The sequence below is a fragment of the Carlito syrichta genome, unplaced genomic scaffold (assembly GCF_000164805.1).
Source record: "Carlito syrichta isolate Samal-C Ts95f unplaced genomic scaffold, Tarsius_syrichta-2.0.1 Scaffold311852, whole genome shotgun sequence".
NCBI lineage: Eukaryota > Metazoa > Chordata > Mammalia > Primates > Tarsiidae > Carlito > Carlito syrichta.
This window is the reverse complement of record NW_007255948.1, coordinates 639082-658301: the sequence shown is the minus strand read 5'-3', so window position 1 is coordinate 658301 and position 19220 is coordinate 639082. Positions and strand designations below refer to the sequence as shown.

The 19220-nt window shown below is 37.8% G+C and overlaps 1 protein-coding gene across 6 annotated transcripts in view; it reads left to right on the top strand.

The window, feature by feature from the left end:
• ZMYM4 (zinc finger MYM-type containing 4) overlaps positions 1-19220 on the top strand; it is a 155099-nt gene that overhangs the window by 118730 nt on the left and 17149 nt on the right. For 5 of the 6 annotated variants that reach the window (XM_008069197.2, XM_021718131.1, XM_021718132.1 and 2 more), the window contains 10 exons: positions 51-223; positions 1278-1428; positions 3685-3825; positions 4170-4207; positions 6920-7064; positions 9409-9527; positions 10224-10395; positions 12406-12459; positions 12856-13035; positions 13966-14060. In XM_008069197.2, coding sequence (XP_008067388.1) covers positions 51-223; positions 1278-1428; positions 3685-3825; positions 4170-4207; positions 6920-7064; positions 9409-9527; positions 10224-10395; positions 12406-12459; positions 12856-13035; positions 13966-14060 — 1268 coding nt within the window. The remainder of the gene's footprint in view (positions 1-50; positions 224-1277; positions 1429-3684; positions 3826-4169; positions 4208-6919; positions 7065-9408; positions 9528-10223; positions 10396-12405; positions 12460-12855; positions 13036-13965; positions 14061-19220) is intronic. The other variant, XM_008069198.2, reaches the window with a different exon arrangement.

Sequence of the window (19220 nt, the reverse complement as noted above, 5' to 3'; positions counted from 1 at the left end):
GATAATTAATATTTCTCCCTAATGTTAATTTAATCTTTCCTGATTTTTAGGTTGCAAACTGCTTTATAAACATGACTTGGCAAAACGCTGGGGAAATCACTGTAAAATGTGCAGTTATTGTTTACAGACATCTCCCAAATTGGTACAGAATAACTTGGGGGGAAAGGTAGAGGAATTCTGTTGTGAAGAGTGCATGTCCAAATATACAGTTTTATTCTATCAGGTAAATATAATTCACCATCCTGGGTTTTCAAGTTAGGACCTAAGTATTCCATTTTAAATTTCATGTAATATGAAGGATAATTTAATGAATCAAAATTAAGTATTGATTGGATGTGCTGGCTCATACTTATAATCCCAGCACTTTTGAAGACTGAGGTTAAAGGATCACGTGAAGCCAGAAGTTTGAGACTAGCCTGGACAACATTGGGGAACCTGTTCCTACAAAATGAAAATTCCTTAAATTTAAAAAAAAAATCTTTTTAGGATTAAATGTTTTATGCTTTCTAGTAGTTAATATAAGATTTAGGAAGAGTTTAATGTCTTTGAAGTTTTACTTCTTTTGTTTTTAATTTCCTGTAGGAGACATATCAGTTTTAAGACATTAAAATATTAAAAGTTAGCCGGGCTCGGTGGCTCAGCCTGTAATCCCGCGCCTTTGGGAGGCTGACGTGAGTGAATTGCCTGAGCCCACAGGTTCGAGACCCGCCTGGGCAGCGAGACCTCATCTCTACAATAAATCAAAAAATCAGCCGGGCGTGGTAGTGCATGCCTGTAATTCCGGCTACTCGGAAGGCTGAGGCGGAAGGATCGCTGGAGCCCAGCAGGTTGAGGCTGCAGTGGCTGGGAGCAGCCACTGCACTCCAGTCTGGGCAACAGAGTGAGACTCCAACTCAAAAAAAAAAAAAAAAAAAAAAAAAAAAATATATATATATATATATATATATATAAAGTTATATTTTTATTCATATATTATTTAAATAAAATAGATTTGTCTTCTGAAGTCTTTGAGAAAGATAGGCCTTATTTTCACTTCACTTTGTTTTCTAATTACTATATATTGTAGTCTCTATACTGCTACATGGTTTTTTAAAAAAATTGTATAGTATAAAATCATTGATAGGTAAATATTTACCATTGTCAGATAGTGATCCTTCAGTTTTCTTATCTGAATTCTAAGTTAATTTCCTCATTTGTTATGTGTTGCCTGCATTCATTGTGTCAAACCCCAGATAATTTATTTCCTACTCCTTTACCATCTTCCATTTCTTTTGTAGATGGCCAAATGTGATGCTTGTAAACGGCAGGGTAAACTCAGTGAGTCCTTGAAATGGCGAGGGGAAATGAAACATTTTTGTAACCTGCTTTGTATCTTGATGTTCTGTAATCAGCAAAGTGTATGTGACCCACCTTCGCAAAACAATGCAGGTAAAATTAAACTTAAGTAATGAACAGAGTCTAATGAATACCAGGAACTAATCACTGTTCTTTTACAGATAAAGAACTGTTTAAACAGTTGTCAGTAATTTCATGGCATTAACATTTAGATCCTTTTTTGTTGAACACTTTAGGTTAAAGCCAGATAAAAATGAGTTTTTTAGGATTCTCTGAGCATATTGAATCAAATAAACTCTGTAAGACCCTTACTTTATGAGAAAAGTTAATGTTTTGTAATTGGGTTTAATTGGCTTCTTTAAAAAGGTCTTTGACACTACTTTTAACAAAAGCCATATGTGGGTACGGTGACTCATGTCTGTAATCTCAGCACTTTGGCAGGCGAAGGTGAGAGGGTCCAGGGGTTCGAAAACAGCCTGGGCAATTTGGCAAGCCTTCATCTCAAAAATGAATAAAAAAAATTAGCTGAGCATGGTGGCGTGCACTTGTGGTCCCAGCTACTTGGAAGACGGAGGTGGAAGGATTGCCTGAACCCAGCAGATTGTGGCTGAGGTGGCTGGCCATGAGCGTGCCACTGCACTCCAACCTGGGCTACAGAGTGAGACTACTACTCAAACAAAACAAAACAACCCTCAAAAAACAAAGAACATAAAGTCTAAATTCCATGGTCTTTTAAATATATATGGGGGACCCAAGAAAACATGGAATTATCTTTTGGTGGGCAGATCCATTATATAGTACAGGATTCTCCTGCTAGGTAAGTATTCTAGGAACTCATCAGCATCAGTGTACCAGATCGTAGTGTTGTGAGTCTGTGTTTGGCTTCAGTGATGTTTTCTTTTGAAGATTCGTTCAGTGTGTTTGCCCATTTCATGATGGGTGATTGATTACCAGCATACCTCCCTGAGTGTTCAGCAGTTTTTGATCAAAAATGGCATGACTTCCATGCCCCACCTTCCTGTTCATCCCGTCTCACCACCAGCTTCTTTGTTTTTTTTTCCTTGGATGAAAAATGTCCTCAAACAGAAACATTCTGCCAGTTTGAAAGAAGTGAACAAAAAAGGCAGAAGCATTAAAAGGCATCAAAATTGACAAGTTCAAAAAGCACTTTTTTTTTTTTGAGTCGGAGTCTCACTCTGTCACCCACACTGAAGTGCAGTGGCCGCTCCCGGCCACCACAGCCTCGACCTGCTGGGCTCCGGCGATCCTTCTGCCTCAGCCTTCCAAGGAGCTGGAACTACAGGCGCGCGCTACCACACCTGGCTAATTTTTTTGATTTATTGTAGAGATGAGGTCTTGCCTGCCCAGGCAGGTCTCGAACCCGCGGGCTCAGGCAATTCACTCACCTCAGCCTCCCAAAGGCACGGGATTACAGGCTGAGCCACCGAGCCCGGCCTTTTTTTTTTTTGAGTTGGAGTCTTACTCTGTCGCCCAGGTTGGAATGCAGTGTCACGCATGCTCACGGCCACTCCAGTGTTACCCTGCTGGGCTCAGGTGATCCTTCCGCCTCAGCCATCCAAGTAGCCAGAACTACAAGTGCGTGCTACCACACCTGGCTAATTTTTGATTTATTGTAGAAATGAGATCTCACCAAGTTTCCCGGGCTGGTCTCAAACCTGCAGGCTCAGGCAACCCACTCGCCTCAGCCTCCCCAAAGTGCTGGGATTATAGGCTAAGCCACTGAGCCCAGCCCAAAAAGTGTTTTGAGCAGTGGATAAAGCATCTGGATAGGGGTGTATTGCATCAAACAGAGAGTACTTTGAAGGTGATAGAATAATTCACCAATTTTTAAATAAATAATTCCAGTTTACTTGGTTCCCTCCTCGCACTGTATACATAGTTTGCCATTTAATGTCAGAAATGTTATGGTTTGCAAACAAAATTAGTACCATCCTAAAAGCTAGAAGAGTCTAAGCATAGTGTGTTTGTAAATATAAGCAAAATCTACAAGAACCTTTAGAAATTTGAAAACTTCTTTCCATGTGAAGGGAAGGTATAAAAAACATATTAGGCTTACGTGTCCATTAAATCTGCCCTGTGATCTTCATTGGTATTGTACCTTTGGGAAGTTTTGTTGTTGGGTTTTAAGTGAGTCTATTTGTTGCCTTTTTATACAAAGTGCATGGAAGACTTTCCAGTTTCACTAATTAAAAAGTAAAATACCAAAAAACCCCCAGTGAATCCTGAGTGACTTTTTACTCCAATAGAAATTGCTTAAACTGAAAGCCGTGGAATGGTAAGTACATATAAATTACATGAGTTTTCCTCATTTTTGTTTATTTTAATCAGCAAGTATTTCCATGGCTCAGGCTGCTTCAGCAGGGCCCCCATCTCTGAGAAAAGATTCGACTCCGGTAATAGCTAATGTAGTGTCACTGGCAAGTACTCCTGCTGCTCAGCCCACAGTGAATTCTAACAGTGTCTTACAAGGTATGACTTGATTTGAAAGTTTTTATCTTGCCTTTCTTGGTTGAACACAGCAGTTCTCTAACTTTTTTCCATCAGTGTTATTTTCATATGCTTGAAACATTCATATTAGGAATGGTGGCTCACTGTGGGCTACTAGGGCTCTGAATTGTGTTTTCACAAGTTCTGTGTCACTTTTTTCTCATTTTAAACTTTAGAATTGCTAGTCTCTTCCATTGAATTAAATTAAAATAGTACATGTTCTTAGTACTATGAGGCTTTGTGTTTATGGACTGATAATCAGCCTTTAATGCTAATGTTCTAATAATTGGAAAAGATTCTAAGTTTATGTTTTAATTTACATCAAGGTGCAGTTCCAACGGTAACAGCGAAAATCATTGGGGATGTAAGTTTTATTAATTTTGTTGGTATTGTCACTTTATTTGTATGCAGTATGAATGTGTCTGAGCTAATTTGCCCTCCTTTATATTTTACTTTATTTTCATTATGATTATGATTATGATTATTTTAGAGTAGGAGCTGCCCAGGTTGGAGTGCAGTGGCCAGCTCATGGCCACTGTAGCCTTGACCTTTGGGCTCAGGCAGTCCTACTGCTTCAACCTACCGAGTAACTGGAACCACAGGCACACGCCACCATACCCAGCTAATTTTTCTGATTTGTTGTAGAGACGAGGTCTTGACGAGTTGCCCAGGCTGGTGAACCCCTGAATCCAGGCAGTCCTTTCACCTCAGCTTCCCAAAGTGCTGGGATTATAGGCGTGAGACACCGTGCCTAGCTTATAAATATATTTGTATATATTATATATTATGAATAAATAAAATTATTTATTGTTGTTATTATTTTTTTTTAGAGACAAGGTCTTGCTCTGTCACCCAGGCTCAAGTGCAGTGACATGATAATCGTTCGCTGCAATCTTGAACTCCTGGGTTCAAGCATTCTTTCCACCTCAGCCTCCCAAGTAGCTAGGACTAAAGGCACAGGCCACCATGCCCAGCTAAGCTTAAAACTTTTTTTTAGGGAAAAATGGAACTTCTAGTTTAAAACTTTCTCACAAAGAAAACTCTGAGCTCAGATAGCCAGGCTCAGTGGTAATAATCAATGCCTATAATCCAGGTACTTTGAGAATCTGAGGTGGGAGGATTATAAGAATCTAGGATTTTAGTCCCAGATTCTATGTTCTGGGCAACATAGCCAGTCTGGGCAACATAGCCAGACTATCTAAAGACATTTTTTAAAATTAACAGGGAATGGTGGTGTGCACCTGTATTCTTAGCTACTTGGAAGGCTGACATGGGACGATTGTTAGAGACCAGGGGTTCAAGGTTTCAGTGAACAGTAATTGTTCCCTGTGCTCCAACCTGGGGCAATAGTGTGAGACCTTATCTCAGAGGTGGATGGGTGGATAGGTAGATAGGTAGATGGATGGATAGAGTTCACGCGCTCACTTCATATTTGTTTAGGAATAGGCTATTCTGATTATTTGAATAGGTTTTTAGGTACTTAATGTCTTTGGATGCTTGTTATCTTTTTTTTTTTTTTTTTGCGTTGGAGTCTCACTCTGTCACCCAGACTGGAGTGCAGTGGCCGCTCCCGGCCACCGCAGCCTCGACCTGCTGGGCTCCGGTGATCCTTCCGCCTCAGCCTTCCAAGTAGCTGGAACTACAGGCGCGCTACCATACCCGGCTAATTTTTTTTTATTTATTGTAGAGATGAGGTCTCACCAAGTTGCCCAGGCGGGTCTCGAACCTGCGGGCTCAGGCAATCCACTCACCTCAGCCTCCCAATGTGCGGGATTACAGGCTGAGCCACTGAGCCCGGCTGCTTGTCATCTTTATGTAATTACTGAACATTGCTAAAAATTGAACAGAATTAAAGTACACAGAATTTAGGCATAGAATACTTTTTGAATGTTTTGTAATGTACTCAGATTGTAAAAATACTTACAAAATGTAGCTTTTCCCCCTGTCCAGTGTAGATTATACTGTTAAAAAAGTTATTTTTTATACTCGTTAATATTTTCTGCCTTGTCTCTTAAAAGAAGGCCAGGTATGATGGCTCATGCCTATAATCCCAGCACTTTGGGAGGCCAAGGTGGAAGGATTGCTACTAACCTGGGCAACATAGTAAGACCCCATCTCTACAAAAATATTAAAAGTAAAAAAATTAGGTGGGCATAGTGGAGCCTACTGGAGATCGCGGCTACTCAGAAGTTGAGGCGAGAGCATGACTTAAGTCCAGGAGTTTGAGGTTACACAGTAAGCTATGATCATGCCATTGTACTTCAGCCTGGGCTTAGACCTGTTTATGGGGGGGAAAAAAAAGAGAGAGAGAGAGAAGAAGAAGAAGAAATAATGAGAAAAACTTATGTCTGGAACAATGGCATTTCTAAAGTGTATTATGGTCTCTGGGATGTTTACATCGTTTTTACTCAAGTTTGCTTACATCTGTTATTCCTAGTAATTTGGAAACTAGGTCCTCTAAGAGTTCATCAAAATGTAAGAGTTCTCATTTTAAACTCAGCAAACATTTTTATTGATCAACAATGTGTTATAATAAGAAATACCATTTTTCTTGGTAAACACAAGTGACAATAAAATACCTTCAGAGTATATATCTTATTAAAATACTCCTTGATTGCTGGGTGCAATGACTCAAGCCTGTAATCCCAGCACTTTGGGAAGCTGAGACAAGAGGATTGCCTGAGCCCACGGGTTCAAGACCAGCCTGGGCAACATGGTGAGACCTTGTCTCTACAATAAATCAAAAAATTAGCCAGGTGTGATAGCTCACATCTGTAGTTTAGGCTTCATGGAAGGCTGAGGCGGAAGGATTGCCAGAGCCCAGCTGGTTGATGCTGGGGTGGCCGTGAGCATGCCACTGCACTCCAGCCTGGTTGATGGAGTGAGACTCCAACTAAAAAAAAAAGAAATTCCTTGATTACTATTTTAGGAATATTGTATTTCTCACACATTCAGTTGAATATTTGCTTTGTTTTCTGTGTAATTCCAGTATGGTGTTTCTTTTAAAATAATAGTTCTTGTGATTAATGGTAAGATTTTAAAAATCTTGTAGCTTACTAACTTACTTTCTTACTAGGCAAGTACACAAACAGATGCCCTGAAACTGCCACCTTCCCAACCTCCAAGACTTTTGAAGAACAAAGCTTTATTATGCAAACCCATCACACAGACTAAAGCCACCTCTTGCAAACCACATACCCAAAACAAAGAATGCCAGACAGGTATGTTCCTTGATCTTTCTTTATTTTTTATTTGTTGAGGGAAAGGAATGTAGGATCTACTTACACTGAGTACCCACTGCTTCCGAGATGATGTGTATGGTTGCTTGCATACATTGCCCCAGTTAGTTCTCACAACATTGCTATGAGTTCGGCGTTTCCCTATTTGAGGCTTTAACAAGTTATGTCAAAGAGAAGGAAGTTAACTGATTATATCATACTGTGTACACTTGATTTAATTCCCATATTAATGACTGTAAGATTATGGAGTAAGCAAATGCTTTGGAATTATATGGACAAGCTCTTAAGAGGTGTTGTTTTCCCGAATGTTTTTAGGTTGAACTACTCCATACTCTGTTTCAAATAGAGCCAGTTCCTTTGAGGAGAGCTTCAGCACTTTAATTTTCTATGAAGTGCCTCGTCCCTTAGACAGAATCGCTGAGCCACTTCTCTGGATGCTGGGCAGGGTGGTAGTCTCTGGCCATCTTGGCTTACCTCTTCTGCCACGGAACTTCTGCCCTACCAGTGAGCTGTGATGAGGGTGATGAGGACCTCAGTATTTTCAGCCTGCCGTTCCTGGGTTAGAGCCTCCATCTAGTGGGTAGGAGCAGGGTAGAGGTGACCCCCTGCCTCTTGGCCACACTCACCAGGAATTTAACCTTCAACTTTGAGTTGGAGGGAATGAAAAATGCTTCTGGCCTGTCTCTCTTAGTGAGATACGGTAACACTTGTATCTTGTATCCTATATTATGATTGTGAGCTGAGGGGAGAGAAGTCCATTCTTTCTGGCTATAACCACTGAGTAGAACTTCTGAGCTGAGCTGGGAGAAATGGAGCAGGTGGTGGCTGAAATAACACAGACTGTCACTATTCTTACCAAATTGTAATAGATGTTCTTGAATAATGGTTTTCATTTGCTGTATGCTTTTAGGACAATTTTCTAAGAATTTAAATGGTTTTTTTTTTAAAGTAGTTTTCATCTTCTTTGACTAAGGAGTGGGTCTCTGTAGCAGCTCCTCATATTGCCATCTAAAGATCTCAGAATTTTTAAACTAGAAAGAAGTTCTTGATTTCTAGATCTGCAAGGTTATCTTGTAGGCCAGTGCTTCTCAAACATTAATTGACAAGGAATTTTAAGATTCTTACTTAGTGTGGCTTGAGATTTTGTAGCTCCCAAGTAAAGTCAGTGCTGCTCGTCTGTGGACCACATCGAAAAAGCAAGGCTATAGAGGGCTTATTTCTTACCTTTTTATTGTATAAATAGTATTTTATTTAGTATTACATAATTTGGTTATCACACATCTCTAATCTAGTAACATTTTTTAAATGTCTACTATATAATGGTAAAATTTATTCCATATTATTTTCCTACCTCTAACTGTAGTCAAATTGTCAGCTTTTCTCTTCTTGTCCCTAGCATTAACTTTCTCCTACAGTAATGATTTTACATTAATCTGGCATATTTTCTGGCATGTAGAAAGGATTCTTGTTAAAAATGTCTCTCATCTTAACATTGGTATACCCATCATATGTTGAGAGTATCCTAAGTCGAAAATACTGTGTAGTTTCTATTGAATGTGTATTGCTTTTGCATCATCATAAAGTCAAAAATCCTAAGTTAAACTATGATTAAGTTGGGAAGCATCTGTATTTGTTAAATGATTCAGTAAATCTTCCATTTTCCCATTTTTGTCCAAGTGTTTTTCCAAGTTCAATTTCATCCTTTTAATACCTTAGATGGTCTACATCTACTATATATAGTAATTCTTTTTGTAGGTATCATAATCTACAAAAAGAATGTCCCCGTCATCTTAGTTCTACATATTGTAATTGCCTTCTACTTTAACGCTTGGTATATTTTTTATTCAATACTAAAAAATGAAATGACTGCCCAAGTAATCTTTTTTGATGGCATTTTCATCACTTTATGCTAAAAATCTTTAGTAACTCCTTACTTTCCCCTCAAATGATTTTAAAATGTACATGATAGCCTCACAAAAACGACCCCTCTACCTATTTGATTTCCTCTTTAGCATTTCTACTTATTCATGTTTGTAGTTTTTCGTGCCCCCCTTTTAAGATCACTGTTTCAACCCATCCAAATTCTATCTTGTATTCATTTTATTCTCGTATCACTGATATTTATTTTGTTTCTTAACTTTTTGTCAGTACTGTATTCAACCCTTTTTTTTCTACTTTAGTTATTTATCTTTTGTTAGAACTCCTAGTATTGTAGGTTATACTTTTGAACCATAAATTTCCATAAGCTTTTTTATTTTGAAATTTTATTAAAATGTTTCTAACTGTCTTTGTTTTTTGTGATTTAAAAAAAACAACTTTTCATTAGAAGATACTCCAAGTCAACCCCAAATTATTGTGGTGCCAGTTCCCGTACCAGTGTTTGTGCCCATACCTCTTCATCTCTATACTCAGTATGCTCCCGTCCCATTTGGAATTCCAGTTCCAGTGAGTAATCATTTAGAGCTTAAAACTAATTTAGCATGCATTTTCCTCACTTAAAACTTTATAGTTCTGTAGATATACTACTTGCTGATAATTATACCTAATTCTGGTTGGTGGTTATCATATAACCATTATTGCTTAAGAGGAATTATAAAGGACTGCTTTTATTTGTACTCTGCCTTCTCAGAGAAAGTTATGATATAACTTCTCAATAAAAGTTATGTGTACAATAAGACCTCTCAAAAAAGATCAGAAACAGTGTGTTAGAGTCCTGGATTCTGGCAAGGATGAATAGAATACTGTGATTGACATGATTCTCACTTTTTATTGTAGAACTTTGTATTTTTTTAATTGGAAATTAATTTTTTCCAGATACTGAATTCTTAAAGGAAACAGTTATGAGAAAATGTTAAGTGAGAAATATAAGCAAAAACAACAACAAAAAAATCAAAGCATGTTGTAGAATTACTCTTTTAGAGGATCAGAAACTTATTTTTTTTGAGTATCCAGTGCTTACTGAATTTTTATTTAAATGGCCATAGGCTTATAAAAACAAACTGGCAAGACTGTTTTAATCATCAGCAATGAAAATATCTTGAATTTGTTTATTATTTTAATACTTAAATAAGCTCACATACCATACTTTTGACAATAAACCTATTGCCTAAGAAACTCTTTGGTCTGTCTTTCATCTTTCAGATGCCTGTACCCATGGTTATTCCATCCTCAGTGGATAACGAAGATAAAGTCACTGAGAGTATTGAAGACATTAAGGAAAAGCTTCCCACACATCCATTTGAAGCTGATCTCCTTGAGATGGCAGAAATGATTGCAGAAGATGAAGAGAAGGAGAAGACTCTATCCCAGGGAGGTTGGTGTAATCATTTAAAGTAAAGAAAGAAAAGAATGCCTTCGACAAATTTTCAGGCAACTCAAGTAATTAGAAGTATCAGACAGTCAAGGTGTTTCTAAAAGCTTCGGTGTGTTTGCATACTAAGCCTGTGGGGTTTATTAAACTTGTTGATGTCTCTGAAAGCTCTTATCCTTTTTATAAAGGAAAAATAAGTATTGGTATTCAATACAGTTTTTAATTGGTAATGATTCCAGAAAAATAACTTATAAAGCATACTTTCTTGATCATTTTTGGTTTTATCCTTACATTCCAAGCAATGGTTTTCACATAAGAATTCCTGTTACTATCTATAATAATCAGAATGCTGGTAGAGTGTAAATAGAACCTTAGAATGGAAAACCATTTGGCTCAAAATAACCTATAGTTTAATCTCATACTATTAGTGTGGAATAATGAAAATAACAGTAATTAATATTTATGGTACTTATCATACTCTAGCCAGTATCCTAAATGCGTTATGTGCATTGTCTCATTTAATCTTCCAGTGACCCCCCGGAGTCGGAGAGAGTTACTGTTTACTTCAGATTTCTTTTCTTTCTTTGTATTTGGTTTTGAGACAGGGTTTCACTCTTCACTCAGGCTAGAGTGCCATGGCATGATCATAGTTCATTGCAGCCTCCATCTCTTGGGCTCAGGCAATCTTTCTGCCTCAGCCTCTCGAGTAGCTGGGACTACACCATTATAACCAGCTAATTTTTTGATTTTTTGTAGAGTCAAGGTCTCGCTGTGTTGTCTAGGCTGGTCTTGAACTCCTGGGCTCAAGCACTCCTCTCACCTGAATTCTTTTTTAGTCTGGGTGACACTATATCAGGCTGAGGTGGGAGGATCATTTGAGACTAGTCATTTAAGACCAGTCTGGGCAATATAGCAAGATCCCATCTCTACAAAAAAAATGTTTTCTTTCTGTGTTGTAGTCTTACTCTGTCACCCAGACTGGAGTGCTGTGGTACGTTCATGGCTACCGCAGCCTCGACTTGCTGGGCTCAGGCGATTCTTCTGCCTCAGCCTTCCAAATAGCTGGAGCCATAGGCACCCGCCACCACACCTGGCTAATTTTTAAATTTATTCTAGAGATAAGGTCTCACCAAGTTGCCCAGGCTGGTCTCAAACCCCTGGCAGTTCTTTCACCTCTGCCTCCCAAAGTGCTGGGATTACAAGCATGAGCCACTGCACCCCGCCATGGAAATGTTTTTTAAGAAATTAGTCAGAAATCGGGCTCGGTGGCTCAGCCTGTAATCTCACGCCTTTGGGAGGCTGAGGTGAGTGGATTGCCTGGGCCCACGGGTTCAAGACCCGCCTGGGCAGCGAGACCTCATCTCTACAATAAATCAAAAAATCAGCCGGACGTGGTAGCATGCACCTGTAATTCTGGCTACTTGGAAGGCTGAGGTGGAAGGATCGCCGGAGCCTAGCAGGTCGAGGCTGCGGTGGCCGGAAGCGGCCACTGCATTCCAGTCTGGGCGACAGAGTGAGATTCCAACTCAAAAAAAAAAAAATTAGTCAGGCATGGTAGCACATACCCCCAGCTACTTGGGAAATAGGTGTAATAACTATAGTATAGATAAAATCAAATGGTTTAGAAACAGGAAGGAGAATTAAATTCTAACTGAGAGGATCTGGATAATTTTTTTAATCTGGGGTTTTTTAAAAAGTATTTTGAATTCTTGAGCCTCTTATGTTCAAAGTATTTTGTAGTTGATAGAGTATAATAGCAAAATCAAAGTCTCTCTTGTTATGATTTCTTTCACTGCTATCTGGAAGTTTAACCACTGTTAACAGTGGTAATCTATTTAACTGCATTTACCAAATGCCTAATTTTATTACTGAACTGTACTTTCCATATATTGAATCTGTTTACTTATAACTCCATAATATGATTGATGTCTATAGTGCAGTCTTTTTATTTGAGGTACAGTTTGTTGTATATACATATAAATTTTTTTTTATGTGCTTTTCTTTTTTCTTTAGGGTCTCAAACTTCTGAACAAGAACTGTTTCTGGACACCAAGATATTTGAAAAAGGTTTGTAGTGTAATATATTTTGGTTTTAGAACTACTACCGTTGTGAGTAATAGAAGCCCATAAAGAATTAGTAGTACCCTTAGATTTACTATTTGTAAGTTTAACTGTTTATAAAGGACATCAGATGTTTATGTGCTGAATTGTAATGAGAATAATAAAAGCTACCTCAGATATTTGTTTTAAGGGTTAATTAAGATAATGCTTTAGAGTGCCTATCAACAGTATGAGTCCAGTTCTGTGAGGCTGATAAACAAGTTACTTCATTCTTGAGTGTACCTGGGTAATTGTCCATCCACTTTATCTCAGTTTTTTGTATTCAGAGGTTCAGGAAATTTTCTGAGCAGGTCAAGAAACTGTCTTAATTTTGAGGACATGTTTATTATTTAAAATTTTCAGACCAAGGAAGTACATATAGTGGTGATCTTGAATCTGAGGCAGTATCTACTCCGCATAGCTGGGAGGAAGAGCTGAATCATTATGCCTTAAAGTCAAACGCTGTGCAAGAGGCTGATTCAGAATTGAAGCAGTTCTCAAAAGGAGAAACTGAACAGGATCTTGAAGCAGATTTTCCCTCAGGTTTGTACAAAGTAACTTATCCACCACAAGTTCTGTATTTTAGAAGATTGGCACAACTCTGAATTGACATTATCGAGCAGTTATAAGTGTATTAGAAGTGATAATCTAGGACACAGATGGTCCCTGCCTTTGTGTTAATTTGTACCATATTGTTTTTATAAATAATTAATTTGGTTTTTAAAAATTTTTCAATTTCCCATAGTAACCATTTGAGGGGGGACCCACAGAAACTCAGAATTATCTTTTGGAGGGTGGGCTCCTTGAAGTACACTCAGAAAACAATTTGTTCCTCAAGTAGTCAACCAAAGTTTCTGTCTGGAAGTTTTGAAAAGATTGCATCACGATTTGTGGAAGAAACATCCTGAGTTTTGGCAAACAGGTGACTAATTCTTCCACCATAACAGCGTACCTGCCCATACTGCATTAAGTATTCAGTAGTTTTTGGCCAAAATACAGCATGACCCCTTTTTTGTTTTCCTGGGTGAAAAAGTCCTGAAAGGAAAAAGTTTTACCAGTGTGAAAGAGGTGAAAAAAAAAAAGGTAGAAGTACTAAAAAGCATCAAAATTGACCAGTTCAAAAACTGTTTTGAGCAGTGGAAATAGTGTCTCCATAAATATACTGCATCAAATGAATACTTTGAAGGTGACTGTAGTTTAAACATGTAAGAATACATACACAGTTTTTTATAAATAAATTCTGGGGGTTTTTTGGGTCCCCTCTTGTATGAGATTTTCTTCATTGTTAATGAAGTTTTCATTTAGGCTCTATATCTTTGGCTTCTTTTAAGTGTCTGAGTGAAATTCCTCTTTTATCATAAAGAAAATAATGAATACAGTGATGATTACCTGATATTTCTTCCATTAGTCTAAGTCTTCCTTTAAATTTGTGAGTTATTTACTTAACATTGTACTTTCTGCTAATTATTATAGAATCCTTTGACCCACTTAATAAAGGACAGGGAATCCAGGCACGTTCCCGGACAAGACGACGACACAGAGATGGCTTCCCCCAACCCAGACGAAGAGTAAGCAGCAGCTTAATTTTTCTAGAATTTTATTTGCTACATCCTACCCATGTTTACTATTTCCTGCTGTTTGCAAAACTCTGTAACAGCAAGAGTCAGGTAGTTCCATACATTATTTGCAACCTTGTATTTTTGTGCATTTGTTTTATTTTTGAACTCAAAAAACCATGTCTTTTATTTATATTTCTTTCAGCAGAGACTTTTTCCTTTGTTCCTATAACTGAGGGTTTTCTTTTATATGGCTTTGTTTACTTTAAATAGTTTTTATGGTCCTTTTTTTTTTGAGTTGAACTCTCACTCTGTCACCCAGATTATTGTGCAGTGACCGCTCCTGGCCACTGTATCCTCGACCTGCTGGGCTCCGGCCATCCCTCCGCCTCAGCCTTCCAAGTAGCTGGAACTACAGGCACGCACTACTATGCTCGGCTAATTTTTGATTTTTTGTAGAGATGAGGTCTCGCCAAGTTGCCCAGGCGGGTCTTGAACCTACAGGCTCAGGCAATCCACTCACCTCGACCTCCCAAACTGCTGGGATTATGGGCTGAGCCACCGAACCTGGCCCCTTTTTTATTCTTTTCTATTTTATTTTACTTTTGTTAGAGATAGGATCTCACTCTGTCACCCAGGCTGGAGTGTGGTGGCTCTAACATAGCTCATTGCAACCTCAAACTCTTGGAGCTCAAGCAGTCTTCCTGCCTTAGCCTCCTAAGTAGCTCAGCCTACAGGCCTGCACTACAGTGCCCAGCTAATGTTTTAAAATTTTCTTATCTCTTTTTTTTTTTTTCTTTTGAGTTGGAGTCTCACTTCATCATGCAGACTGGAATGCAGTAGCACGCTCCTGGCCACCGCAGCCTCGACCCGCTGGGCTCAGGCGATCCTTCTACCTCAGCCTTCCAAGTAACTGAAATTACAGGTGTGCACTAGCACGCCCGGCTAATTTCTGATTTATTGTAGAGATGAGGTCTTGCCAAGTTGCCCGGACAGGTCTCGAACCTGCAGGCAGGCTCAGGCAATCCACTCACCTTGACCTCCCAAAGCACTGGGATTACAGGCTGAGCCACCGAGCCTGGCCTCTTTTCTCTTTTTAATAGTCTCTAAATTTAGCTCTTTTTATGTATTTCAATACTGAAGTTCACTATTTTATGTACTATAGTATAATAGCAAAGGTCACACAGTATAATAGTGAAGTTCATACAGTTTTCTTGTTGACAGGGCTTTTCCATACCAAAGTAAAAGGATAATAGCTTTATTTTTAAAGTTAGCTGTATTGTATAATAATTACATTTAAAAATTTCTAAGTTCTAGTGTACGTTTTTATGAGCTTCACCTAATTTATATGGTATGTAATTACCACCATAATCATGACCAATTCCACTTAAGTAAAACGTTCCCCTGTGACCTTTTGCAGTCAACCTGTGGCTGCTGACAATCATTAATCTGCTGTACCGATCAATGCAAAATGGTACTGCTTTGCCTTTTCTAAAATTTTATATAAGCGGAGTCCTATAATATATATTCTTCTTTGTATAGGTTTCCTCACTTATGTTATGTTTTTGTGATTCATCCATGTTGTTTCATGCCTCTGCAGTTGATTCCTTTGTATTTAATATCAGTTCATTGTGAAAGCAAATCACAATTTGTTCACCTGGTTAACAGGTGATGGAAATTTGGGTTGTTTTTAGTGTGGGACTATTTTAAATGAGACTTACATGAAATGTTGTGAACATCCTAGTATAAAATTTTGTGTGAACGTATTTTTTCATTTCTCTTTGAGGAAAAAGATCTAGCAATGGGATTGATTGCTAGGTTTTATGGTATGTGTATTTTTACCTTTATAAGAAAGCTGACAAATTGTTTTCCAAAGTACTTGTACCATTTTGCATTCCCACCAGCAATGTATGAGACTTCCATCTGCTTCATGACTTTGCTAACACTTGGTATTGGTGATTTTTTAATTTGAATAATTCTTGTGAATGTGTGGTGGTATCTCTTTAATTTGTGTGTCCATAATGACTAATGATGTTGAACACATTTTCACATGCGTGCATATTTGCCATTCATGTATCTTCTTTGGTAAAGTGGCCAAATCTTTTGCACATTAAAAAAATTTTTTTATTGGGTTGGTTGTCATCTTACTAAGTTGTAAGTATTTTTTATTATGGATGTAATTCCTTTATAAAATCAGAGTCTTGCTTCTTTTTTGTTATTTCCTTTTTTTTCTTATTGGTAAATAAAAGACTTTAATTTTGAGAAAGTTAGTTTATCAATTTTTGTTATTTTATGAGGCTGAGTGCAGGGGCTTATGCTTGTAATCCCAGCACTTTGGGAGGGCGAGGTGAGAGGATTACTTGAGCCCAAGAGTTTGAGACCAGCCTAGGTAACATAGTGAGACCTCATTTCTACACAATATCAAAAGATAAGCTGGGCATGGTGGCATAAACCTGTAGTCCCAACTTCTCAGAAGACTGAGGCAGAAGGATTGCCTGAGCTCAGGAGTTCAAGACTGCGGTGAGCTGTGACCATGCTCACCAGTCTCCAGTCTGGGTGACAAAGTAATATCCCTGACTCAAAAAAAATTTTTTTAAATAAATTTCTGATATTTTATGGATCATATGTCTTAATATCTTATCTAAAATTTTTGCCTAACTAGACACGGTAGCTAAGATGTTCTTTTGTTTTCTTATAGAAGTTTTATAGCTTTAGCGTTTATGTTTGTGATCTATTTTGGAGTAATTTTTATGTATGTGATGAGGCAAGGATCAGAAGCTTAATTTTTTTTTTTTTTTTTTTTGCATATGAATATTCAATTGTTACACTACTGCTCTTGGAAAAAAAAATCCTTCCCCCATTGAATTACTTGGAAACTTTGTTAAGAACCATCCATATATGTGTGAGTCTGTTTCTGAAACTCTCCATTCATTCTGTTTTGTTGATTCATATGTCTGTTTTTATACCAGTAACACTATCTTGATTACTGTGACTTTACAATGAATTTAAAAATAAGGAGTATAACTCCTCTAACTTTGCTCTTTTTTTTCTTTAATTGTGTATTTCTATAAATACTAGAACCAGCCTGTCAGTTTCTACAAAAAAGCCTGCTGGAATTTGAATTGGGCCTGTCCTGAAACCATAGACAGATAATTGACATCTTAGCAATTTTGAATCATTGAATCTGTGAACATGTATATTCCTCCTTTATTTGGGTCCTCTTTAATTTCTCTCAAAATTATTTGTTTGTTTGTTTATATTTCTAAGTTGGTGTCTCACTCTGTTGCTCAGTCTGGAGTGCCACTGCACTGCAACCTCGACCTCCTGGGCTCAGGCAATCCTCCCACCTCAGCCTCCCAAGTAGCTGGGACTATATGCATGTGCTACTACCACACCCTGCTGAGTTTTAAATTTTTTTTGTAGAGATGAAGTGTTGCTATGTTGCCAAGGCTGGTCTCAAACTCTTGAGCTTAAATTTAAAAAGATTAAATTCTTTTTTTATCTGGGTGACACTTTGGGAGGCCAAGGTGGGAGGAATACTTGAGACCAGGAGTTTAAGACCAGCCTGGGCAACATAGCAAGACCCTATCTCTACAAATTTTTTTTTTTTTTTTTAATTAGCCAGGCTTCGTTGCACATACCCAGCTTCTTGGAAGGCTGAGGTGGGTAGCCCAGGAGTTTGAGGTTATTTTGAGCTATGATGGTGCTACTGCTTCCCGCCTTGGGACAAAATGAATAGTGAGAGCAGATCTTTTGGCCTTTTCCCCAGTCTTAGGGTAAAAAAAGTTTTGCAACATTAAGTGTGATGTTACCTGTAGGTTTCTCATAGATAGCCTCTGTCAGGTTGAGGAAGTGCTCCTGCTCTTGATTTGCTGAGAATTTCTTAAATCAAGATTGCCTACTGAACTTTGTCAGGTGGATTTCTTGCATCTGTTGAAAAGATTATCTGGTTTTCTTTTTCTTTTTTTAAGTCTGTTTAAATGGTGAAATATATGTGTGTGTGTGTATGTGTGTGTGTGTATATATATAGACACACACACACACATATACATATATATTCCACATCCCCCCATGATTAGCCTTGCATTTCTGGGATAAATTCTACTTTCAAATTATTTATTTATTTATTTATTTAATATTGCTGGATTTGGTTTGTTAGTATTTTTTGAAGACTTTGTGTCTGTTCAAGAGGAATATTTGGTTTCAGTACTATGGTGATGGCGATATCATTAAGCTAGTATTTCTTTCTCCTCTGTTTTCTAAAATACAATTGTGTATTTTCTTTAACTATGATAGAATTTAACAGTGAAGTCATCTGGGTCAGGATGTTTTTGTGGGGAGGTTTTAAATGATGCATTCTATATCTGGCTATTCAGGTTATCTATTTCTTTTGGAGTAAGTTTTGTTAGTTTGTCTTTTAAGAAATTTGCTCATTTCATCTAAATTGTCAGATTTATTGGCATAATGATATTCCTTTTGTCCCCTTATTTTTTTTTTAATGTCTGCAGGATCAGGATTAGATATTAGTCATTTGTATTTTCACTCTTTTTTTCCTGATCATTCTTACTAGGCATTTATCTTTTAAAAAAAATTATTGAAAAGAATCAACTTTTTGTTTTATTAATTTTTCTTTTTTTTTTTTCTTTTTTGAGTTGAAGTCTCACTCTGTCGCCCAGACTGGAGTGCAGTGGCTGCTCCCGGCTACTGCAGCCTCGACCTGCTGGGGTCCGGCGATCCTGCCGCCTCAGCCTTATGAGTAGCTGGAACTACAGGCACACACTACCACGCCCGGCTAATTTTTGATTTATTGTAGAGATGAGGTCTCGCCAATTCGCCCAGGCGGGTCTCGAACCCGCAGACTCAGGCAATCCACTCACCTCGGCCTCCCAAAGTGCGGGACTATAGACTGAGCCACCGTGTCCGGCCAATTTTTCTCTTTTTTATTGATTTTTACTCTAATTTTTATTATTTCCTTCTTTATCCTTAGTTTGGGTTTTAGTTTGGTTTTTTTTTTCTAGTTTATAAAAACTGAGATTATGGATTTTAGACTTAAAAAAATTTCTCATTGAAGTATTTTAATACTATAAATGACCTTATAAATACTGCTTTAGTGCCACCACAGATATTTTGGTCTGGTTTGTTTTCATTTTCTTTTTTTTTTTTTTTTTTTTT